This window comes from Erythrolamprus reginae, chromosome 9, assembly GCF_031021105.1.
Source record: "Erythrolamprus reginae isolate rEryReg1 chromosome 9, rEryReg1.hap1, whole genome shotgun sequence".
Taxonomy (NCBI): domain Eukaryota; kingdom Metazoa; phylum Chordata; class Lepidosauria; order Squamata; family Dipsadidae; genus Erythrolamprus; species Erythrolamprus reginae.
The window spans coordinates 45559246-45585451 of NC_091958.1; the positions used below are offsets into that span (position 1 = coordinate 45559246).

The 26206-nt window shown below is 42.1% G+C and overlaps 1 protein-coding gene and 1 pseudogene across 2 annotated transcripts in view; one reads left to right on the top strand and one right to left on the bottom strand.

Moving 5' to 3' along the window:
* The window catches only part of NTN3 (netrin 3), a 173930-nt gene that overhangs the window by 100143 nt on the left and 47581 nt on the right, over positions 1 to 26206 (top strand). For both annotated transcript variants that reach the window (XM_070761061.1, XM_070761060.1), the window contains exon 4: positions 25982 to 26131. In XM_070761061.1, the coding sequence (XP_070617162.1) occupies positions 25982 to 26131 (150 nt within the window). The remainder of the gene's footprint in view (positions 1 to 25981; positions 26132 to 26206) is intronic.
* Positions 24288 to 25349, bottom strand: LOC139172467 (UPF0259 membrane protein BUsg_265-like; annotated as a pseudogene).

Consider the following 26206-nt stretch of genomic DNA (forward strand, 5'->3'; position numbering starts at 1 on the left):
GTTTTACAATAAAGGTTTTTAACTGTTTTAATATTGGATTGTCATATGCTGTTTTACTACTGTTGTTAGCCACCCCGAGTCTACGGAGAGGGGCGGCATACAAATCCAATAAAATCAAAATCAAATCAAACTACATCATCCATAATGAGTGATGAGGACAGTAATGGGCAGCCAAAATGTTTACTGCTACACTGTGGGTGTGGCTTATTTTGTGGGTGTGGCTTAATGGTCATGTGACTGGGTAGGAGTGGCTTGTCGGCCATGTGACCAGATGAGAGTGGCTTGAACGATCATTATCGTTCAAGTGAACTGTTATGTCTAATATAAATTATATAAATTATAATAATAATAATAATTATATTATCTCCAAGACCGCCTTTTGCCGCACGAATCCCAGCGACCGGTGAGGTCCCACAGAGTTGGCCTCCGTAGGGTCCCATCAACCAAACAATGTCGGCTGGCAGGACATAGGGGAAGAGCCTTCTCTGTGGGAGCCCCGACCCTCTGGAATTAACTCCCCCCAGAGATTCGCACTGCCCCCACCCTCCTCGCCTTCCAAAAGAGCTTAAAAACTCATCTTTGCCACCAGGCTTGGGACTTTTAGATCATCCCCCTGACCACTGAATGCTTAAGTATGATTGTTGAATGTTTGGTCGATAAGTTTTTCTTTTAATTGTTTTTAAATTGTAGTACGAATTGGATTTACATTATTGTTCTGTTTTTATATATGCTGTGAGCCGCCTCGAGTCCTAGGAGAGGGGCGGCATACAAATCCAATTAAATAAATAAATAAAATAAATAAATATAATATAAATTATAAATTTAAATTAAATAATATAATATGAAGAATAATAATAACAAAGAACCAGCCCGCAGTGCCTCTGCCAGCTAAAACAGAGCTTGGAAAGGTTATCCAGAAAGTAAGGTTACAAGGCACGTAACTCTCGTGGGGAATGTTCACGGGGGAAGTTGGTAGCCGGAAGCCAGTGGGAGAGAACGAACAGTGCCACTGGTCAGTAGATCATTGACTGGTGTTGTGGTGAAGGTTAGAGAGGAGAGTCCTCATTCGGTTTCCCTCCAAGTGTGAAGTCATCGGGTCCAACCCCCTGCTCAATGCAGGATTTCATTAAACCATCCCAGAATAGATAGATGGATAGATACTGTAGATAGAGTATTTCCCCAAAATAAAACCCTGTCTTATATTTTTTTTGAACCCTGAAATAAGTGCTTGGCCTTATTATTATTATTATTATTTATTAGATTTGTATGCCGCCCGTCTCCGAAGACTCGGGGCGGCTCACAACAGTAATACAAAAAACAATATAACAGTGAGACAAATCTAATATTAAAATAAAACATATCTAAAACCCCAACAATTTAAAACCATACAACACATACATACCAAACATAAAATATAAAAGCCTGGGGGAGGATGTCTCAGTCCCCCCATGCCTGGTGATAAAGGTGGGTCTTGAGTAATTTGCGAAAGACAAGGAGGGTAGGGGGGGAGTTGATTCCAGAGGGCCGGGGCCGCCACAGAGAAGGCTCTTCTTATTGCCATGGACTCAAAAGCCCGATTGGGCTTATTATCACTCGATGTCTTATTTTGGGGAAAACAGGGAAACAATTCTTGGAGAGGGGCGGCATATAAATCCAATAAATAAATAAACACACACACACACACTAAATCAATAAATTTATTTCCAGGAATGTCTGCTTCACCACTAACGTATTAAGCTCTGTTTAAGGTCTGAACTTCAACCTTCCATCCATTGTTCCGGCTCCTTTATACGCAAATAAATTCTATATCAAACTGAAGCTACTGTTATGGAACCAGAGGAATGAGAGCTTTATTTTGGAATGTGAAATCAAATCATGTTCAGGTTGCTCAAGACTGCGCGGCTCGGGTCACTGGAAGAGAATGTTAAAACAAGCAGAAATGGAAGCCACAGTCATTATGACAACATTCTCTTATTGTTACAGCACAGGATGAACAATTGCTTAAATATATGCAGTATTGATGTGCCCTGCTCTTTTGCATGATTTTAAGACAAATCTACCACTCGAGGCCATTCCATTCATGCTAACATGCAGAATATGCACACCCAAAGGAATTGGGGAGCCCTTCTGTGGTTAAGACACCTCAAGTTGATGGCTCGTAGTTGAGTTTCATTGCTCAACTTGCCAGCAATCTGTTTTTAAAAACAATTATGCCCGGAAAGAAACCCAATTCTGTCCTTAATTGTTGCATTTTAATTGTTATCATCGTCCAGGGTTGGACAAGAAGCAATGGGTGGAAACTAAACAAGGAGAGAAGTAACTTAGAACTAAGGAGGAATTTCCTGACAGTTAGAACAATTAACCAGTGGAACAGCTTGCCTCCGGAAGTTGTGAATGCTCCAACACTGGAAGTTTTTAAGATGTTGGATAACCATTTGTCTGAAGTGGTGTAGGGTTTCTTTCCTAAGCAGGGGGTTGGACTATAAGACCTCCAAGGTTCCTTCCAACTCTGTTGTTGTTGTTATTAATTTGTTATTATTTAGAATATTGTACCATTTTACTGTTTTTCATCTCATCTCACAACATCTTGAGATATTATTATTATTATTATTATTATTATTATTATTATTATTATTATTTATTAGATTTGTATGCCGCCCCTCTCCGCAGACTCGGGGCGGCTCACAACACAATAAAAACAGTTTATAACAAATCTAATAATTTACAGTTTAAAATATTTTAAAAACCCATTATTAAACAGACATACGTACAAACATACCATACATAAATTGTATAGGCCCAGGGGAGATATCTCAGTTCCCCCATGCCTGACGACAAAGGTGGGTTTTAAGGAGTTTGCGAAAGGCGAGGAGGGTAGGGGCAGTTCTAATCTCTGGGGGGAGCTGGTCCCAGAGAGTCGGGGCCGCCACAGAGAAGGCTCTTCCCCTGGGGCCAGCCAACCGACATTGTTTAGTTGACGGGACCCAGAGAAGGCCCACTCTGTGGGACCTGATCGGTCGCTGGGATTCATGCAGCAGAAGGCAGTCTCAGAGATATTCTGGTCCGATGCCATGAAGGGCTTTATAGGTCATAACCAACACTGAATTGTGACCGGAAATTGATCGGCAACCAATGCAGACTGCGGAGTGTTGGTGTAACATGGGCGTATTTAGGGAAGCCCATGACTGCTCTCGCAGCTGCATTCTGCACGATCTGATAGTTCCTTGGCCAGGATGTTTTCCCCATTCCTTAAACTGGACCTGTCTCAAGAAGATCCTACTGCATCTTCTTAGGCTGTCTCCCTTCGGGTTAATACTCTTTCCTTCTTTCAAAACTGACCATTGTTCTTTCAAGAACAGATGTTTTCCACAATAGGCATTCCAGAGCGTTATCTTCTCATCTGTCCGTGTCCATGTCTTAGGAAAGTTTCAGAGATGGATACCCAGAGTTTTTGTTCTTAAATGTCACTGCGAGAGAAACCCGTCCAACTTTGGAGATATTAGATAGATAAGCAAAGCCATCCAGTGTTACTGGTAGATGTCATTTCTCCTTCTTCACTGCTTTTGTCTTCTCCTTTGATGCATGAAACCTAAGAATGGAGTTTAGGATTGCTGTCATTCCCACTTCTGGAGATACAGTCAGTGAAAGGCTGCAAAAGATTTTACTACCACACCATGGGTGTGGCTTATTTGGTGGGTGTGGCTTGCTGGCCATGTGACCAGGTGGGAGTGACTCAATGATCATGTGACCGGGGTGGCTTAAAGGTCATGTGACTGTCTTAAAGGTGGCCAAGTTTCAAGTTTTATTGGATTTATATGCCGCCCCTCTCCGAAAACTCGACGTCATTCAGGTCAAGGGTTTGGGTTAGGATTAGGCGACCAACTTGACGTCATTCAGGTCAACGGCCAACTTGACGTCATTCAGGTCAAGGGTTTGGGTTAGGATTAGGGTGCCTGGCCTCTCCTCACTTCAAAGAGATACAATTTCCCTCTCTATTTACTATTACTGGACATCCAAAACATACTATTTAATTCTATGTATATATGCCCATACATATTACACACAGGCATACAAAAATATACATTATCTACTATTTAAACAGTATGTTTAACACACACATGCACGCACAGCTCTTCTAAAATTATTCACATTCAATCTCATTTACTATGATAGGAAAAACATACCCAGACCCCAGAAGGGAAAAAAAGAAAACAAATCCAAAATTTTCTACCGGTTCTACGTACCTGAACAAAACATTTTCTACTGGTTCTGTGTAACTGAACCATTTTTTCTACCAGTTCTGCATATCTAACTGTACCTGTAGGAATCCATCACTGGATACAGTAGAAAATTACACCAGGTAACCATACCCAGGTTCACCTGGTGCAACAGTTGCGGCCCTATTTGGACCGGGAGTCACTGCTCACAGTCACTCATGCCCTCATCACCTCGAGGCTCGACTACTGTAACGCTCTCTACATGGGGCTACCTTTGAAAAGTGTTCGGAAACTTCAGATCGTGCAGAATGCAGCTGCGAGAGCAATCATGGGCTTTCCCAAATATGCCCATGTCACACCAACACTCCGCAGTCTGCATTGGTTGCCGATCAGTTTCCGGTCACAATTCAAAGTGTTGGTCATCACCTATAAAGCCCTTCATGGCACCAGACCAGGGTATCTACGAGACCGCCTTCTGCCGCACGAATCCCAGCGACTGGTTAGGTCCCACAGGGTGGACCTCATCCGGGTCCCGTCAACAAAAAAATGTTGTTTGGCGGGGCCCAGGGGAAAAGCCTTCTCTGTGGCGGCCCCGGCCCTCTGGAACCAACTCCCCCCGGAGATTAGAATTGCCCCCACCCTCCTCGCCTTTCGTAAGCTCCTTAAAACCCACCTCTGCCATCAGGCATGGGGGAACTGAGATATTCTTTCCCCCTAGGCCTTTACAATTCATGTACGGTATGTTTGCATGTATGGATGTTTGGTTTTACAATAAGGGTTTTTAGTTGTTTTAGTATTGGATTTACATGCTGTTTTTTGTTACTGTTGTTAGCCGCCCCGAGTCTACAGAGAGGGGCGGCATACAAATCCAATAAATAAATAAATAAATTAAATAAATAAATACCACTAGGTGAAAATAAATTCTTCCTTTTCTCTGTCACGAATCCCTCTCAGATTCATCGAATGTCTAGAACAGAGGTCTCCAAACTTGACCACTTTAAGTCTTGTGGACTTCAACTCTCAGAATTCTCTGGCCAGCATCCTGGGAATTCTGGGAGTTGAAGTCCACAAGTCTTAAAGCTTGAAGATCCCTGCTCTAGAAGACAGTAAGTAAAACCTTGCACACTAGACAGCTTGTAGAAAGAGTCAGCTGGTCTTTGCCAAGCCTTCCTCCCCAAGTCATTTATTCCCCTTTCTCCCATTGCTCCAATCTTGGCTGTCAACAATGGTGGAAATTGAAGCTCTTGTTACTCAGCTTATGTTCTTTGCTCGGGGTTTAAACGCCTTCCTTGAAAAAAAATCCCACCGATCTGATGCCACACAGGTGACACACAAAGTGCCAGATTTGCGGTCCAAAGTGGTGAGGTGCCAAGGCAGAGCTGGGGGAATTCATTCAGGAAGACTTGAGGCTGTCTGCGCAGGAGTGTCTAAAGTGAAGTCTAGGTCAATTCCCACCCACTCTACTTTTCTCCCCATCCCGTAAACCCCCTGGCGGTCTTTCCGCCGTCTTCCTTTGCCAGGGAAACATCCCCTCCCTTCCTCTGTTGAATTATATTCGGTTTCCCTCTCTCTGATTTGTAGAGCTGAAACACCAGCTTGGAGTCTGTTGAGGCAAGATCTCCTGAGCCCATAATTGTAGAGCGTTAATAACAAAGCATCTCCATTAAGAAGCGATACGCTCTGGTGGATGGCCTAACCACAGACTTTAATGCCCTGGAAGGGTTGGTGACGGTTCGCCAGATGCATTTCTTTGAAGAGGACAAATAGGTCCATCAGAATAGGACAACGTGTATCGTCTCTTTCCAAGAGACCAATCCTTGAACACAGCTCATCCATCTGGAACCCACACTGCATTTCGGACATAAACACTCTAGAAAATGTCCAGAGATACTTTACTAGTAGAACCCTCCACTCCTACCCTACGCAACCAGACTTACATAGAAACATAGAAGACTGACGGCAGAAAAAGACCTCATGGTCCATCTAGTCTGCCTTTATACTATTTCCTGTATTTTATCTTACAATGGATCTATGTTTATCCCAGGCATGTTTAAATTCAGTTACTGTGGATTTACCAACCATGTCTGCTGGAAGTTTGTTCCAAGGATCTACTACTCTTTCAGTGAAATAATATTTTCTCACGTTGCTTTTGATCTTTCCCCCAACTAACTTCAGATTGTGTCCCCTTGTTCTTGTGTTCACTTTCCTATTAAAAACACTTCCCTCCTGAACCTTATTTAACCCTTTAACATATTTAAATGTTTCGATCATGTCCCCACTTTTCCTTCTGTCCTCCAGACTATACAGATTGAGTTCATGAAGTCTTTCCTGATACGTTTTATGCTTAAGACCTTCCACCATTCTTGTAGCCCGTCTCTGGACCCGTTCAATTTTGTCAATATCTTTTTGTAGGTGAGGTCTCCAGAACTGAACACATCTCTAGATTTAGAAAGCTTAGAACTACGTCACCTTAAACACACCCTAAGCCTAGCCCATAAAATCATCTACTACGTCCTCCCTGACAACGACTATTTCAGCTTCAACCACAACAACATACGAGCACGCAACAGACACAAACTTAAAGTAAACTGCTCCAAACTCGACTGCAGGAAACATGACTTTAGTAACAGAGAGGTTAACGCATGGAACTCACTATCAGACTCCTTAGTATCATCCCCTAACCCCCAAAACTTTCCCCTTAGACTATCCACTGTTGACCTCTCCCGATTCCTAAGAGGTCAGTAAGGGGCGTGCATAAGTGCACCAGGGTGCCTTCCGTCCCCTGTCCTAATGTTTCTCTCTTACTAATGTCATGTATATAAACATTGTTATATCTTTGTATACAGTGTTCCCTCGATTGTCGCGGGTTCGAACTTCGCGGAACGTCTATACCACGGTTTTTCAAAAATATTAATTAAAAAATACTTTGCGGTTTCCCCCCCTACACCACGGTTTTTCCCACCCGATGATGTCATACGCCATTGCCAAACTTTCGTCTGCCTTTAAAAAACATTTTTTTAATAAACTTTAATAAATAAACATGGTGAGTAATAATCTAAATGGTTGCTAAGGGAATGGGAAATTGTAATTTAGGGGTTTAAAGTGTTAAGGGAAGGCTTGGGATACTGTTCATAGCCAAAAATAGTGTATTTACTTCCGCATCTCTACTTTGCGGAAATTCGACTTTCGCGGGTGGTCTCGGAACGCATCCCCCGCGAAACACTGTACTACCAATACATACTTTGTCTAAATAAAATTAATTAATTAATTAATTAATTAATAAAATAAGTAATGAGATCCCCAGAATTGTACTCTACAAGTTCGTTTGTTTAAATTTATTGGCCTGTAGACTCTGGATGAGAGCTACTGAGCGAGCCATTTCCTGTTTCAGTTTTCACAGTTACAGAGAAAAATGAAGCCACTGGAATCCATAAATAAAGCTTCTTGGAGCTATTGCTCATATTCCGACAGGACATAAGGATTTATTGTTCCTGGAAGGAGGATGGTAAGAAACATACCAGACGATTCCTCAAAACAGCGACCGTGAATGAATCCGTCGGATTTGCCCCAAGCTCTTCTACTTAGAAGATTCTCATGGCATTTCCTCATATATATTAGTGAATCACTAATACAGTGTTCCCTCGATTTTTGCGGGTTCAAACTTCGCGAAAAGTCTATACCACGGTTTTTCAAAAATATTGATTAAAAAATACTTTGCGGGTTTTTTCCCTATACCACGGTTTTTCCCACCCGATGACGTCATATGTCATCGCCAAACTTTCGTCCGCCTTTAATAAATATTTTTTTAATAAACTTTAATAAATAAACATGGTGAGTAATAATCTAAATGGTTGCTAAGGGAATGGGAAATGGTAATTTAGGGGTTTAAAGTGTTAAGGGAAGGCTTGTGATATTGTCCATAGCCAAAAATAGTGTATTTACTTCCGCATCTCTACTTTGCGGAAATTCGACTTTCCCGGGCGGTCTCGGAACGCATCCCCCGCGAAAATCGAGGGAACACTGTAGTGATAAGAAAGACGAGGAGAGACATGAGAGCAGTGTTCCAATATCTCAGGGGTTGCCAAGAAGAAGAGGGAGTCAACCTATTCTCCAAAGCACCTGAGGGTAGAACAAGAAGCAATGGGTGGAAACTAATCCAGGAGAGAAGCAACACAGAACTAAGGAGAAATTTCCTGATGGTTAGAACAATTAATCAGTGGAACAACTTGCCTCCAGAAATTGTGAACGCCCCAACACTGGATGTTTTAAAGAAGATGTTGAATAACCATCTGTCTGAATTAGTGTAGGGTTTCCTGCCTAAGCAGGAGGTTGGACTAGAAGACGTCCAAGGTCACTTACAACTCTGTTGTTGTTGATGATGATGGTGTTGATGATGATGATGATGATGTTGTTATTGTAACAATACAAGACAGCAAACAAGACCTCTATGCTGGATTCCGTATTTCATCAGCAGTCGGGCGCTTCCCAAGCACCTAGGACTGCGTGATGTAGCGGCGAATTATATGTGCTGATCCCAGTAAAGTGGCCTTTTGCAATTGACAGATGGAAAGTCAATTCCGATGGTTTTCAAATGTCCGCTGAGATACTTTGGCACTGCATCCAGCGTGCCAAGGACCACTGGGACCACTTTTACTGGCTTAGGCCAGAGTCATGGCAGCTCGATTTTTAGATCTTTGTATTTCGCCAATTCCTCTAGCTGCTTCTCCTCAATTTTGCTGTCTCCTGAGATTGTTGTTGATGTTGTTGTTGTTGTTGTTATTATTGTTGTTGTTGTTGTTGTTGTTATTATTATTATTTTCTGGGCTGCCAGAGGAGCCTTTTGGTGGTGCTTAAGGAGGCTTTGGCAGTCCAGAGCAAACAAAGCATTTTCCTTTCTCTGGGCGGTTGGAGAGGGAATAAACCTCTGCCAGCGCCCAGAGAAAAGAAACGCTCCCTTCGCTCTGGGCAGCGACTGTCCTCCTCCTCTTCTTCCTCCTCCTCCTCCCACCCAAATTCCGAACTTTTATTTCTTTCCTAATGGGTTTGCACGCATTATTAGCTTTTACATTGATTCCTATGGGAAAAATTGCTTCTCCTTACAAACTGTTCTACTTAAGAACCTGGTCACGGAACGAATTAAGTTCTTAAGTAGAGGTACCACTGTACCTATATATACACACACTTAATAAAGAGAGAAAATAGATTTTACAGATGCTTTTCTTTGATATAAAACATTTTTTCAAGTTTCTAAATCAACTTGCCTCTTTGTGCAAGCTTTCCCTTTCTACCAGAAGAAAAGGGTATGTATGTAGTTTGTATGTTTTAACATTTAAAATTAATAAAAAAAATTATTTTAAAAAAAAGAGAAAAGGGTGGGAACTGGGAAGCAGCGATCCGTTGCACAACATTCTGAGAAGACCAGAGTTTTCAGGATGCCATTTCTAGTTGCAGCATCGGTATGAAAATTCAAAATTCAACAAGTTTGAATTGAGATGTAAACTAAAGCAAGACATCCCCCCAGCCCCACTCGTCTCAAGTATCGGCACCAAGGCACCGAGGCTCCCTTGTTGTTTCTGCACTTGAAGCCAAAAATAAATTTTCAGACTCCTAATGCTTTTTCTGTGCCAAAGCCAGAAGTGTTATCTACTCAAGGAACCCTGTTGCAAGCTTTTTATATATTCCCTTCCTAAAGCCGGGACCACATTGGGTAGAACAGTGTTTTTCAACCGGTGTGCCATGGCACACTAGTGTGCCGCGAGACATGGTCAGGTGTGCCGTGAAGAAGGAAGCTCAGGTTCCGGTCTCGCAACTTTTTGCTGAGAGAGAGAGAGTGAGAAAGATAGAGAAAGAGAGAGAAAGAAAGCAAGAGAGAAAGAGAGTGAGAGAGAGAGAGAGAAAGCAAGAGAGAGAAAGAAAAGCAAGAGAGAGAAAGCAAGAGTGAGAGAAAGAAAGCAAGAGAGAGAGCAAAAGAGAGAGAAAAGAAAGCAAGAGAGAAAGAAAGCAAGAGAGGGAGAGAAAAGCAAGAGAGAGAAAGCAAGAGTGAGAGAGAAAGCAAGAGAGAGAGCGAAAGAGAGAGAAAAGAAAGCAAGAGAGAAAGAAAGCAAGAGAGAGAGAGAAAAGGAGAGGAAGGGAGAGAGAGAAATGAGAGAAAAAGGGGGAGGAAAAAAGAAATGAGAAAATAATTCAGACAGAGAATGAGAGGAAAGAGAGTGAAACAAAAGAAAGAGAGAAGTGACTCTTGATTTAAAGCATATGATAAAAAGCACCCAAAGAATAAGAGAGAAAACCCCCCCAGCCCTCACCTGGTTTTGGAAATAGTTCAAGAGTGTCTATGTATACACACACACACGGGGGGGGAGGAGACAGGGATGGAAAAAGAGAGACGAGTGTCTTAGGGTGTCATTTTGTGTCATTTTGGCTGGTGGTGTGACCCAGGATTTTGTAAATGTAAAAAAATGTGTCGCGGCTCAGAAAAGGTTGAAAATCACTGGGGTAGAAGACTAAAGTGGCCAGACGTCCTGCAGTCCCGTTTTCTGATCTGCATCCCGCGTAGTTTCAAAAATGTCCCACGGAGGAAAAAGGGGAACTTCCCGAGCAGCCTGCGCTTGTCAAACGCCTGGCCACTCGAGAAGTTCCCCTTCTTCTTCCGCCTCCTGTGTGGGTCCTTCTGGCCGGCTCCTTTGTTGCAAAAGACTGGGCGCCTCCCCTACCCCTGGTCAATGGAGCAGGGCCGCCGTAGCAATAGAAGGGCCGCCGGAGGGACTTTGTAGGGGTAGGCTATGCTGGGTGCCACAGTGGGAGTGGGAGCTAAGCCGGCCAAGCCCTCCTTCATCTCCTACCACAGCCCCCAGATTATTTTTTTTTCCTCTGCCGCTGCTGCTGCAAATCGTTTTGTAGTGGTTGAGATGAGTACTCTTTTTCAGTACTGCCGTAAAGCCAAGAAAAATGGGATGAGGACGAGAATGGGACTTTAGCAATCGAGTTGTCGAAGCATGGGACTCATTACCGGACTCAGTAGTGTCAACCCCTAACCCACAACACTTTTCCCTTAGACTATCCATGATTGACCTTTCCAGGTTCCTAAGAGGTCAGTAAGGGGCGTATATAAGTGCACTACCAATTGTCACTCCTATATCTCATATATCTTTTCTTCCTTCTTATATCTTCTCCTCTATTTTTATAGAAACATAGAAACATAGAAGACTGACGGCAGAAAAAGACCTCATGGTCCATCTAGTCTGCCCTTATACTATTTTCTGTATTTTATCCCAGGCATCTTGAAATTCAGTTACTGTGGATTTATCTACCACGTCTGCTGGAAGTTTGTTCCAAGGATCTACTACTCTTTCAGTAAAATAATATTTTCTCACGTTGCTTTTGATCTTTCCCCCAACTAACTTCAGATTGTGTCCCCTTGTTCTTGTGTTCACTTTCCTATTAAAAACACTTCCCCTCCTGGACCTTATTTAACCCTTTAATATATTTAAATGTTTCGATCATGTCCCCCCTTTTCCTTCTGTCCTCCAGACTATACAGATTGAGTTCATGAAGTCTTTCCTGATACATTTTATGCTTAAGACCTTCCACCATTCTTGTAGCCCGTCTTTGGACCCGTTCAATGTTTTATATCTTTTCTTCTATCCTTTTCTTTATATATATTACTATATGTCTATTCTCTTCAAAATGTATTGTGTATTGGACGGACTAACTAAATAAATAAACAAACAAACAAACAAACAAACAAATATCCATAGAATGGTGTTTCTCTCAAGCTTGGCCAATTTAAGTTGGACTTCAACTCCCAGAAATCCTTAGCCAAGCCCTGCTGACTGGGAAGGACCGGGATTTTGAAGTCCACACATATTAAAAGTTGCCAAGTTTAAGAAACACTGCCATATAAGAATGGAAACTAGCAGCTATTTCATTAGCTGTTTAAAGACGTTTAAAGCTGCTTAAAGTCCTAAGATGAGGTGAATGGGGGGGGGGCGGCAGCACGGGCGGTCTCAGGAGAGTTCCCATGAGACTGGCAGTAGCGGCCACGAAGGCGGCTCAGTGCCTGGGTTTTATGTATGTATGTATTTATTTTGTCCAATACACTATATCACACAACAAAGGTTATAGAGGATATAGGAGAGAAGATATAGGAGATATAGGAGAGACTATAGGACAGGGGACGGAAGGCACTCTAGTCCGCTTATGTACGCCCCTTACTGACCTCTTAGGAATCTGGAGAGGCCTTGTTTCCTCCCAGGAGATTCCTAGAGAGGCCCCACGGAGGCTTCTCCCTGCCTTTTCCAGCCCTGTTTCCTCCCAGGAGATTCCTAGAGAGGCCCCACGGAGGCTTCTTCCTGCCTTTTCCGGCCCTGATTCCTCCCAGGAGATTCCTAGAGAGGCCCCACGGAGGCTTCTCCCTGCCTTTTCCGGCCCTGTTTCCTCCCAGGAGATTCCTAGAGAGGCCCCACGGAGGCTTCTCCCTGCCTTTTCCGGCCCCGTTTCCTCCCAGGAGATTCCTAGAGAGGCCCCACGGAGGCTTCTCCCTGCCTTTTCCGGCCCCGTTTCCTCCCAGGAGATTCCTAGAGAGGCCCCACGGAGGCTTCTCCCTGCCTTTTCCGGCCCCGTTTCCTCCCAGGAGATTCCTAGAGAGGCCCCACGGAGGCTTCTCCCTGCCTTTTCCGGCCCTGTTTCCTCCCAGGAGATTCCTAGAGAGGCCCCACAGATGCTTCTCCCCACCTTTTACGGCCCTGTTTCCTCCCAGGAGATTCCTAGAGAGGCCCCACGGAGGCTTCTCCCTGCCTTTTCCGGTTACAGTTTCGGAGGCTCAGTTTTGTAAGTGGAAAATGGTTCTTGAGAAGAGGCAAAAAAATCTTATCTAGAAAAGTCCTTAAGTAGAGGCGTTCTTAGGTAGAGGTACCACTGCATAGGCAAAAACAACAACAGCACTTAACAGTTTCCTTAACAACCGCGGCATACCTTGAATGATTACAGATGCACTTGCTTAATTAATTAAGAATAAGGCCCTAGATTAGATCGGCAAGACTTTTCTTATCTCTCCGGGCACCTTTGAAGAACGGTGGCATTTTGGTAACACTGTTGGCCCTGTAGATGTTTTGCCCTCTAACTCTCCCACCCAAGTCCTGGTTCAAGAATTCCGAAAGTTTCCCTTTTGCTGAAATGCCTTTCTAACGGGGATGTGGTTTTGGCAATGTTTCCTCTGATGGGGAAAAAAAAATTATGGGATTTTTCCACTACAGGATTTTTTCCCCCATGGTCGTTTTCCATTTCTAAAAATGTATCAGTCCATAAAGCTAACTGCTAGCATAACCCCTGGGTACCCATTCCGTATCGGTCCATTGGAGTAGCTTGCTTTGAATGAGCGTTTCCAGGTTATTATTGCTAGGAAGTGTTCTGTCGGGCTCTCTGGTAGAATCCTCCCAAAAATTCACAGGTACAAATTTCAGACACACACAGGTTTGAAAATTCAAAACAATGTTCTTTATAATGAAAATTCACTTAAACCAAGCCCTCTTTTGGTATAGCAAAGAGCACTCGTCTCCAACCAAGCTGGTAATTTGTACAAGTCCCTTATCAGTTCTGTGACACTTAGCTTGCAGCTGGGAGGCAATTCACAGTCCTTCTTCTTTCACAAAGTGAAACACACTTTGCTCTGGTTTAGTTTCCAAGCGGGGAAAAATCAGCACACACAAAAGGTCAAAGTCAGTAAAGCAGTCATGAAACACAACGATCAGATAATCCTCCACAATGGCCAAACCCACAGGGTGCTCTTTATACAGCCTCACTAATGACCACAGCCCCACCCAACCACAGGTGGCCTCATTTTCTTTGCTAATAATCTCTCAGTTGTTGTTGCCTATGCATCGCTCTCCACGTGCGTGGCTGTATCATTAACTCTTGTTCTGAATCCAAGGAGGAGCTAGATAATTGATCTCCTTCTGAGCTGTCTGCCACACTCTCCTCCTCCCTGTCACTCCTGTCTTCTTGGTCAGAGGAGCCTTCATCAGCAGATTCCATGGAGGGGGACAAAACAGGCCTGCAGCATGTGGATGTCTCCCCCACATCCACAGTCCTTGGGGCAGGAGCTGGGCCAGAGCTAACCACAACAGGAAGCATCCCTCCATGTGTGTTAGTATCCATGGGTCTATTCAACATTCTTCATTTCCTTAAGTTAAAATGGGTGAAATTCAGCTCCCAGCCAACCTGGGTGGCTGGGGAATCATGGGAACTTAGAGATTGTCAGGTCATGGTTCTCTCAAGGATACTTTCTCGAAAGGCAACAGGACTTTTTCCCCTCCCTTGAAGACCTTCCTTGAAGACATTTCACTTGTCTTCCAACAAGTTTCTTCAGTTCAAAACTGAAGAACTGAACAAGCTTCTTAAGACGATCTGGGAACTCGCATGCCCATCACCAGGTTTGGGAAATATTGCTGTACAGTGGTACCTCTACTTAAGAACTTAATTCGTTCCGTGACCAGGTTCTCAAGTAGAAAAGTTTGTAAGTAGAAGCAATGTTTCCCATAGGAATCAATGTAAAAGCAAATAATGCGTGCAAACCCATTAGGAAAGAAATAAAAGCTTGGAATTTGGGTGGGAGGAGGCGGATGAAGAAGAGGAGGAGGAGGACAGTCACTGCCCAGAGCGAAGGGAGCGTTTCTTTTCTCTGGGCGCTGGCAGAGGTTTATTCCCTCTCCAAGCGCCCAGAGAAAGGAAAATGCTCCGTTTGCTCTGGACTGCCAAAGCCTCCTTAAGCACCACCAAAAGGCTCCTCTGGCAGCCCAGATAATAATAATAATAATAATAATAATAATAATAATAACAACAACAACAACAACAACAACAGGACAGTCGCTCCCGAAGGAAGAAGGTGAGGTGAGGGGAATTAAAAAAATCCAAAACTTTAAGGCTTCTTTTTTTTAAAAAAAAGAGGGACTCTGAGGTGGCGAGGAGGAGCACACGCTTCCCATACACCCGGCGCGAGGCTGCCTCCCATACAACTGCCTCCCATGCACTGCCTGTTGCTGCTGCTACCTGCTTCCTCTTCCTTCCCATGCTGAAGGGCTCCCCTCTCACTCGCTCGCTCGCTTTGTAGCCGGCGCCTTTCCTTCACTGTGGTGACTCCTCGGCTGCCCAGAGCGAAGGGAGCGTTTCTTTTCTCTGGGCGCTGGCAGAGGTTTATTCCCTGTCCAAGCAGCCAGAGAAAGGAAAATGCTTCGTTCGCTCTGGACTGCCAAAGCCTCCTTAAGCGCCACCAAAAGGCTCCTCTGGCAGCCCAGATGGCTGGGATTAAAGGGGGAATGGCAGGAAACTGGCCGGGCCTTTGTGCCGCTCTCAAATTTCCTGGGAAATTTTTCCAAGCTCGGGTTCTTAAGTAGAAAATGGTTCTTAAGAAGAGGCAAAAAAATCTTGAACACCCGGTTCTTATCTATAAAAGTTCTTAAGTAGAAATACCACAGTACGTACTCTCATTTCATAAAAATAAAGTTAGTTCATCATGCCATCCGCACCAACCGAGAGATTTCATCTATAACAGATTGGCTAGAGACAATATGGACTTTTGAAGAAATGTTTTTAAAGCAGTTGAATGGGAAGATTTTAAAAACATTCGTATCGAATTGATTGCCCTTTAGCTATTTTAATATACTGTAAGTAACAAATGCAGGCATATTAAGTTGAATCATTCGTACTTTCAGCCAAGATCTTCTCCATATTTCAATGATTTGTTATACTGTATTGGTTTATAACAGAATGTTTAGATAAGTGTTTTTGCACAGTACTTTTTTTTTCTCAAATAAAAACAAGACAGCAAAACCCTGAAGGCAGCAATTGAAATTGTAGGATAAAACAGATAAGATCAGCGTTAAAACAGAATAGGAATCAGTAATAAAATTAGCAAACAGACAGTAATAAATCAGTCAAGAATTAAAATGCACCCAAAACTGTTGGAAATGATCAGATTGGATCCAGGTTTAGGCATATGTGGAGTCAGGGTGAAAGGAATTGTCCCTGTGGAGTATTGATCAGAGTTTACCAAAGTTCATACATCTGCCGATCTCTTTCCGGTCACAATTCAAAGTGTTGGTAATGACATTTAAAGCCCTACATGGCATTGGGCCAGAATACATCCGGAACCACCTTCTACCGCACGAATCCCAGCGGCCGATAAGGTCCCACAGAGTTGGCCTTCTCCGGGTCCTGTCGAACAAACAATGTCATTTGGCGGGCCCCAGGGGAAGAGCCTTCTCTGTGGCGGCCCCGGCCCTCTGGAATCAACTCCCCGCAGAGATTAGAACGGCCCCCACCCTCCTTGTCTTTCGCAAATTACTCAAGACCCACCTATATCGCCAGGCAAGGGGGAGTTAGGATATTCCTTCCCCTAGGCCATTACAAGTTATGTATGGTATGTTTGTGTGTGTGTATGTTTGGTTTTTATAATAAGGGTTTTTAGTTGTTATATTAAATTGGATTGTTACATGTTGTTTTTTATCATTGTTGTTAGCTGCCCCGAGTCTGCGGAGAGGGGCGGCATACAAATCCAATAAATAAATAAAAATAAAATAAATGTATTTCTAAATAAGAGTTGAGATTAACAGGAAAAAGTCAAGCGGAGAACATGTCCATCAATTGGATGGTCTTGAGAGTTGAATGACATTCATGAGACCTAATCAGGAATGAGGAAGGAATGGAGATTTTGCAGGATCCTTCCCCCAGGAGTGAGGGGGATTTTGCAATATCCTTCCCCCAGAAGTGAGGAAGAAATGGAGATTTTGCAGTATCCTTCCCCTGGAGTGGGTTGGGAACAGGGATTTTTCAATATCCTTCCCCCAAGAGTGAGGAGGGTGTTGTGGTTAGCTCTGGCCCAGCTCCTGCCCCAAGGACTGTGGATGTGGGGGAGACATCCACATGCTGCAGGCCTGTTTTGCCCCCGGTGGAATCTGCTGATGAAGGCTCCTCTGACCAAGAAGACATGAGTGACAGGGAGGAGGAGAGTGTGGCAGACAACTCAGAAGGAGATCAATTATCTATCTCCTCCTAGCATTCAGAACAAGAGTTAATGATACAGCCACGCATGCGGAGAGCGATGCATAGGCAACAACAACTGAGAGATTATTATCAAAGAAAATGAGGCCACCTGTGGTTGGGTGGGGCTGTGGTAATTAGTGAGGCTGCTATAAATAGCAGCCTGTGGGTTTGGCCATTGTGGAGGATTATCTGATCGTTGTGTTTCGTGACTGCTTTACTGACTTTGATCTTTGTGTGCTGATTTTTTCCCTGTTTGAAACTAACCCAGATTAAAGTGTGTTTCACTTTGTGAAAGAAGGACTGTGAATTGCCTCACAGCTGCAAGCTAAGTATCACAGAACTGATAAGGGACTTGTACAAATTACCAATTTGTTTGGAGACAAGTGCTCTTTGCTATACACAAAGAGTGCTCTGTTTATTTGCATTTTCAGTATAAAAAACATTGTTTTGAATTTTCAAACGTGTGTGTGTCTGAAATTGTATCTGTGCATTTTTGGGAGGATTCTACCAGAGAGCTCGACAGAACAGGAGGGAATGGAGATTTTGCAGTATCCTTTCCGTGGAGTGGGGAAGGAATGGAGATTTTGCAGTATCCTTCCCCTAGAGTGGGGAAGGAATGGAGATTTTACAGTATCCTTCCCCCAAGAGTGAAGAGGGAATGGGGATTTTGCAGTATTCTTCCCCTGGAGTGGGGAGGGAATGGAGATTTTGCAGTATCCTTCCCCCAGAAGTGAGGAAGAAATGGAGATTTTGCAGTATCCTTCCCCTGGATTGGGTTGGTTACAGGGATTTTTCAATATCCTTCCCCCAAGAATGAAGAGGAAATGGAGATTTTGCAGTATCCTTCCCCTGCCATGACCACCAAGCCTCATCCACAGAACTTGTAGTAAAAACAATTTGATTTCTCCACCGATTTATACCTTAGCGCGTGGTGAAAATCCAGGCTCCTTTATTACTTCATGGCCTAGTATGCTGGACCCTAGAAGAAGACAGGTGGTCCAACCCGACCATCACTTCCTCCAGAAAAGACAGCGACTCTTGTTTTCCAGAGGGAAAAGCTTCCCGCAAGACTCCAGCTTCAAAGCATGTTGTGACTAAAGGACAACTCAATCTCAGCTGAGGGCCCCGCCACCCGCTGCCATGTGTTATCCCAGCCGAATCCCTCAAATACCCTCATCGGAAACATGTCCATTTCCAACGCTGCCCAAGATCTGATAAGGCCCATTGCATCTGTTCTCCATTAGAATCTGCAAGCTTGTTTCTCTGTGTGTGTGTTTCAGGAAAACCCCTTGCATTGGGCCATGGTGCTCAGGCAAAAACCCCATCTGGTGAACATTAAGGGAACGGTGATAACATCTCTCTTTGGGAGGGTAGGAGGGTGTGGGTGCGTGTGCGCATTTTTGTTTGGTTTTGGAATTGGGTTTGACTGTTACACACTGATGGAAAGCATGATATGTGTCTCCCCCGTCTCTCCCACCTCCATCTTCCAACAGGCACTGGGCCAAAACAGGTTGGTGGGATGTTCACGGCTTTTAAGTGTAACTCTTCCTTTTCCTCCCACTAAGGACCACCACCAATGGGACCTGAGCAGTGAAGGGCTACAAAGGTTTTACTGCCACACTGTGGGTGTGGCTTATTCTCTGGGTGTGGCTTGACGGCCATGTGGGGACCAGGTGGGAGTGGCTTGGCGATCATGTGACTGGGGTGGCTAAAAGGTCATGTGACTGGCTTAAAGGTGGCCAACTTGACGTCACTCACGTCAAGAGTTTGGGTTAGGATTAGGGTCCTTGGCCTCTCCTCGCCTCAAAGTGATACAATTTCCCTCGTTATTTATTTTATTTTGTTTGTTTGTTTGTTTGCTTGTTTGTTTGTTTATTTATTTATCAAATTTGTATGCTGCCCCTCTCCGTAGACTCGGACAGTAGGATAGGGACAGTAGGCACAATGGTGCGCTTATGCACGCCCCTTTCAGACCTCTTAGGAATGGGGTGAGGTTGACTGTAGACAGTCTAAGGTTAAAGTTTTGGGGATTTGGGGAAGAAACCACAGATTCAGGTAGTGAATTCCAGGCATTGATCACTCCGTTGCTGAAGCCTTATTTTCTGCAGTCGAGTTTCGAGCGGTTTACATTGGGTTTGAATCGATTGTGTGCTCGTGTATTGTTGAGGTTGAATCTGGAGTATTCACTGACAGGTAGGACATTGTGGTAGATGATTTTATGGATTACATTTAGGTCAGATCGAAGGCGACATAGCTCTAACTTATCTAAGCCCAAAATTTCAAGTTTGGTGGAATAAGTCTGTGGCGGCCCCAACCCTTTGGAACCAGCTCCCCACGGAGATTAGAATTGCCCCCACCTTCCTTGCCTTTCGTAAACTTCTTAAGACCCACCTCTGCCGCCAGGCATGGGGGAATTGAGACATCTCCCCTGGCCTATATATTTTATGCATGGTATGTTTGTGTGTGTTTTATTTTTAAATAAGGTTTGTTTTAGGTTTTTAATTATTAGATTTGTTACCGTATATTGTTCTTATTATTGCTGTGAGCTGCCCCGAGTCTACGGAGAGGGGCGGCATACAAATCTAATAAATAATAATAATAATAATAATAATAATAATGATGATGTTGTGAGTAGAGGAGTGGAGGACTCTTCCTGTGAAATATTAATAATAATAATAATAATAATAATAATAATAATAATAATAATAATAATAATTTATTAGATTTGTATGCCGCCCCTCTTCGAAGACTCTCCGAAGATTTTTGGACTCGCAATTGCATTGATATCTGATATGCAATGTGGGTTCCAGACAGGTGAGCTGTATTTGAGAATTGGTCTAGCAAATGTTTTGTGTGCTCTGGTTAGCAGTGTAATATTGCCCGAGAAGAAGATTAGATTAACAACTCTTAGTGCCTTTTTGGCAATGTTGTTACAATAGTTCTGGCTCTTAGGTCATTATATATGAGTACTCTAAGGTCTTTGACAGAGTGAGGGTCATCTACAAAGTTGTGTCCTCCAAGCTTGTATATATTCTATTTGCCATGATGAGAAGGAGGATGAGGATTTTTTTAATTTATTTTTTATTTTGTCCAATACACAATACATAGAAGAGAATAGACATGAGGTAATATATATATATAAAGAAAAATATAAAATAGAGGAGAAGATATGTGAAAGGAAGAAAATATATATGATACATGAGATAAAGGAAAGACAATTGAAGTTGAAGTCCAGATATCTTCAAGTTGTCAAGGTTGGGAAACACTGATCTAGTCCACCACATTTTATTTTATGTTATTCATTTGTCCAATATACAAATACATAGGAAGAAAATAGACATGTGATAATATAAAAGAGGGTGAAAGTGAACTTAGAGGAGAGGATATATGAAAGGAAGGGAATATATAAGATAGGTGAAAGAAAGGAAAGATAGTTGGACGGGACGAAAGGCACACTGGTGCACTTATGTACGCCCCTTACTGACCTCTTAGGAACCTGGAGAGGTCAATCGTGGATAGTCTAAGGGAGAAATGTTGGGGGTTAGGGGTTGACACTATTGAGTCTGGTAATGAGTTCCACGCTTCGACAACTCGATTACTGAAGTCATATTTTTTACAGTCAAGTTTGGAGCGGTTAATATTAAGTTTGAATCTGTTGCATGCTCTTGTGTTGTTGCGGTTGAAGCTGAAGTAGTCATTGACAGGTAGGACGTTGCAGCTTATGATCTTGTGGGCAATGCTTAAATCGTGTTTTAGGCGTCGTAGTTCTAAGCTTTCTAGACCCAGGATTGTTAGTCTATTTTCGTAGGGTATTCTGTTTCTAGTGGAGGAGTGAAGAGCTCTTCTGGTGAAATATTTTTGGACGTTTTCAAGGGTGTTGATGTCCGAGATGTGGTATGAGGATGTTATCCAATCAGTTGTATCCAACTCTTGCCGTTCTGTAGTCCATGCCGCTTCGTATCTTCCAATCTCGCACCACTTCTTTGACTTGTTCGACACTCTGGCTAGGGTCAACTTTGATAGTGTGCAGCCACCATGTTCTTTGGTAGCCTGGTTTTCTTTGACCGTTAACTCTTCCAAGCATAATTGCTTTCTCCAGTGAATTCCTCCATACGACATGGCCAAAATATGTGCAACACCATTTTGTGATTTTTCTTCAAATAAATAAACTTTCTCTGTAATTTGAAGACTTTCCTGCTTTAAGTCCTCTCTGAAGGTCTTGAAGCTTCTTACAAATTAGGTTGGGCAAATGTATGGGCTTTGTTGTTGTTATTGTTTTGCACATATACTAACCTGAATGTTTTAACCATGGCTTTTTGAACAAGCCACAAGTTAGGATCCACACTGGATGGCCAAAAGATGCATTTCCTAAACAGGCCAAACTCAAGTTAGTTTTTGTTTCTGTGTTTTGGTGACTCACCATGATGCAGCATCAGGTTGAGCTTGTCAGAATGCACTGACTACATAAGCCAGAAATCATAGAAACATAGAAACATAGAAGACTGACGGCAGAAAAAGACCTCATGGTCCATCTAGTCTGCCCTTATACTATTTCCTGTATTTTATCTAACAATGGATATACGTTTATCCCAGGCATGTTTAAATTCAGTTACTGTGGATTTACCAACCACGTCTGCTAGAAGTTTGTTCCTACATTTGGAAACATTAAACTGCAGTTTCCATTGCTTTGACCATTTATCTAGTAAAGCTAAATCATTTGCCATATTACAGACGCCTCCAGGAATATCAACCCTATTGCACACTTAGAGTCATCGGCAAATAGGCAAACCTTCCCTACCCAACCTTCCCCTATATCACTCACAAACATATTAAAAAGAATAGGACCCAGAACAGACCCTTGTGGCACACCGCTTGTAACCTGTCTCTGCTCAGAATACTCGCCATTAACAATAACTCTCTGATGTCTACGCTTCAGCCAGCTTGAAATCCACTGAACTATCCAGGGATTAAGTCCAATCTTCACTAATTTATCTATCAGCTCTTTATGTGGAACCGTATCAAAGGCTTTGCTGAAGTCCAGTTAGGCAATATCCACGGCAAATCCAATCATGATTTACTAACTAACCCAGTTAGTTCTGTATAACACGCTAGGCTAAAACAAACAAGCCACACTGGGTGGCTTAGGGAGATATAGGAAATAAGAACACGATGCTAAAACGCCTTCCACTCCTCTACAATTTATGATAATTATTTCCAAATTTGCATCTCCACGGCTAATCTAGTCTATATAAATCTCTTTCAACTTTGGGGGTGGTGTGCTTTATTTCAAGGAGAGAGAATGTGTAGATGGCTGTCCTACTCAATGAGATCCGCTCCTCAGCATCTAATGTTGTTGGACGGCAAGTGAGAAATCACACCCTTTCAATATATTTACTGGGCTCCACTAGACATGTTAGTTCTACCTGCGGCGTGAACATGCCAAGATTCCTGATCCTTCTATGTTTTATCTCCACACAATGAAGTATGTAAGGCTAATGGCAATGTAACAAGCCATATTTCACAGCAAAAGGGAATCGAGTCGTTTTGAGCCAAGACTTGTCGAGAATTGTTAATCAACCCCCGGAGTCTAAGAGGCAGAAACCACCCTGACTGTTCAGTTCTCAGATAATAAAAATGAGCCAAGCATTATAAATAAATGTAGCCCTCCCTCTGAAATTCCCCCCATGACATAAACCAGGCCTCTTTTATTCCGCTATTTTTTTTTATTGGCAAAGTTAAAATATTCTCCATTGGGAGGAAAGCTACTTTTCTTTCTTTCTTTCTTTCTTTCTTTCTTTCTTTCCTTTTTTCTTTCTTTCTTTCTTTCTTTCCTTCTTTCCTTCTTTCTTTCTTTCTTTCCTTCCTTCCTACCTTCCCTCTTTCTTTCTTTCCTTCCTTCCTTCTGTCTTTCTTTCCTTCTTTCTTTCCTTCCTTCCCTCTTTCTTTCCTTCTTTCTTTCCTTCCTTCCTTCCTTCCATCTTTCTTTCCTTCTTTCCTTCCTTCCTTCCTTCCGTCTTTCTTTCTTTCTTTCCTTCCTTCCTACCTTCCCTCTTTCTTTCTTTCCTTCTTTCTTTCCTTCCTTCCCTCTTTCTTTCTTTCTTTCATTCTACCTTCCCTCTTTCTTTCCTTCTTTCTTTCTTTCTTTCCTTCCTTCCATCTTTCTTTCTTTCTTTCCTTTTTTCCTTCTTTCTTTCTTTCTTTCTTTCCTTCTTTCTTTCTTTCCATCTTTCCATCTTTCCTTCTTCCTTTCTGTCTTTCCTTCCTTCCTTCTTTCTTTCTTTCCTTCTTTCTTTCTTTCTTCCCTTCCTTCCTTCTTTCTTTCTTTCTTTCTTTCTTATTCTTTCCCTCCTTCCTAGAGCTGCGATTCTTTCCTTTCAATGAGCCTTAGTATCCTATGCTATCAATGCTACTTAGAGCAGAGCGTCTCAGTTAAGGAGAAACGAGAGGGCAATTTGAAAGGGTTCAGAATTTAGGGCCTAGAGGGTCATTCTGTATGTGTAGCCATCATTGGAATCATGGAAGAGGTCAAACCAGGATTAATAACACACAATGTTTTTTTTTTTAAAAGAATACAGTAAAGGCAAAAAATTATATATTTAATATTGCATATTACAACTGCAGCTAGGAGAGCTTTTGCCCAAATTTTGGAAAAATTGTAGATACAACACCCCCCCCCCCAAAAAAAAGTAATAAATTAATGAAATTTATGACTGTTCCGAAATGGATAAACTCACAATGGAATTAAGGGGCCAAAAAGAATCAGAATATTATGTGATGTGGGAGCAATGCCACAAATGGATTGAATTAAGGAAAAGAAACAAGAAGATCATGAGTAACTCTCAAAATTAGTTAAAATGTAAATATGTACAATATATGCAAAAAGAAATGTATAACTATATTAATTATTTAAGAATGCTATGATGATAAATGAAATATTCATATGTAACAATGCAGAATTACTACAAGTATGAGTGTATTTTTGTTTTTAAAGACATTATTTGAAAATTAATAAGGTTTTCTAAAAAAAAAAAAACCTCAACACACAATGCTGGGTTCACACGTCACAATGGACGACAGTCTTCTGGACCCTAATGTCATCTCTGCATGGGTGGGTGGGTGAGTGGATGGATGGATGGATAAGCAGATAGATAGATAGATAGATAGATGATAGATAGATAGATAGATAGATAGATAGATAGATAGATAGATAGATAGATAGATAGATAGATTTAGATGATAGATAGATAGATAGATAGATTTAGATGATAGATAGATAAATGATAGATAAATAGATAGATAGATAGATAGATAGATAGATAGATAGATGATAGATAGATAGATAGATAGATGATAGATAGATAGATAGATAGATGATAGATAGATAGATAGATAGATAGATAGATGATAGATAGATAGATAGATGATAGATAGATGATAGATAGATTAGATAGATAGATAGATAGATAGATAGATAGATAGATAGATAGATGATAGATAGATTAGATAGATAGATAGATAGATAGATGATAGATAGATTAGATAGATAGATGATAGATAGATAGATAGATAGATAGATAGATAGATGATAGATAGATTAGATTAGATAGATAGATAGATAGATAGATAGATAGATAGATAGATTTAGATGATAGATAGATAGATAGATTTAGATGATAGATAGATAAATGATAGATAAATAGATAGATAGATAGATAGATAGATAGATAGATAGATAGATAGATGATAGATAGATAGATAGATAGATAGATGATAGATAGATAGATAGATAGATGATAGATAGATAGATAGATAGATAGATGATAGATAGATAGATAGATAGATAGATAGATAGATGATAGATAGATTAGATAGATAGATAGATAGATAGATAGATAGATGATAGATAGATTAGATAGATAGATAGATAGATAGATAGATGATAGATAGATTAGATAGATAGATGATAGATAGATAGATAGATAGATAGATAGATAGATGATAGATAGATTAGATTAGATAGATAGATAGATAGATAGATAGATGATAGATAGATAGATAGATAGATAGATAGATAGATAGATAGATAGATAGATAGATAGATAGATAGATCAGACAAATCAGACAGACAGTTAGTTGATGGACAAACAGAGAGAGCAGAGATAGAGAGAGAGAGTGGACAGAGGGGGATAAACAGACAGACCAATCTATACCATCCAAATATCCTCAACTATTTGGATGATTGATATTTGGATGGTATCTTCCACGATTGAGTGGAAGATAAAATGATGGATCGATGGAGGATAAAATCGCTCCCAACTTGCTTGCTTTATTTGTTGTTGTTGTTTTGTCTGTCTGTCTATCACGTTTTTGAACCGCCCACCTCCCCTCTGTTAAGAAACACAGCTCCTCCACAGCAGCCTGACACACAAATGGAAGTTCAAGAGCCTTCCTCATACCCATGATCCTGGCTATGCCAAGAGCACAACTAACTGAGCTCTGCAGCAGGCTAACATTCTGTGCCAGAACTGGGACCTTTGAAGGAGCTGTTCGTCACAGTGAACATGTGTTTTGAATCAAGGTTCTGTTTGCACATAGCTCTGCATCTCCTGGTATGCAGTATTATGAAATGTGTGTGTGTGTGTGTGTGTGTGTGTGTGTTATACCCTTGCAATTTCTAGTTTTTAAGGTTTCCCCCTCTTCTTTCTCCCCCTCCCCTCTTACTTTTTTAGCATGCGACTGCCACCCTGTCGGCGCAGCTGGGAAAACCTGCAACCAAACCACCGGGCAATGTCCATGCAAGGATGGTGTTACCGGATTAACGTGCAATCGTTGTGCCAAAGGCTTTCAACAGAGTCGCTCACCTGTAGCTCCCTGCATTAGTGAGTAAGATAAGATAACCTTTATCGTCATTTTTTTAAGCCCCTGCGTCAATAGGGGGATACACTCCAAGACTA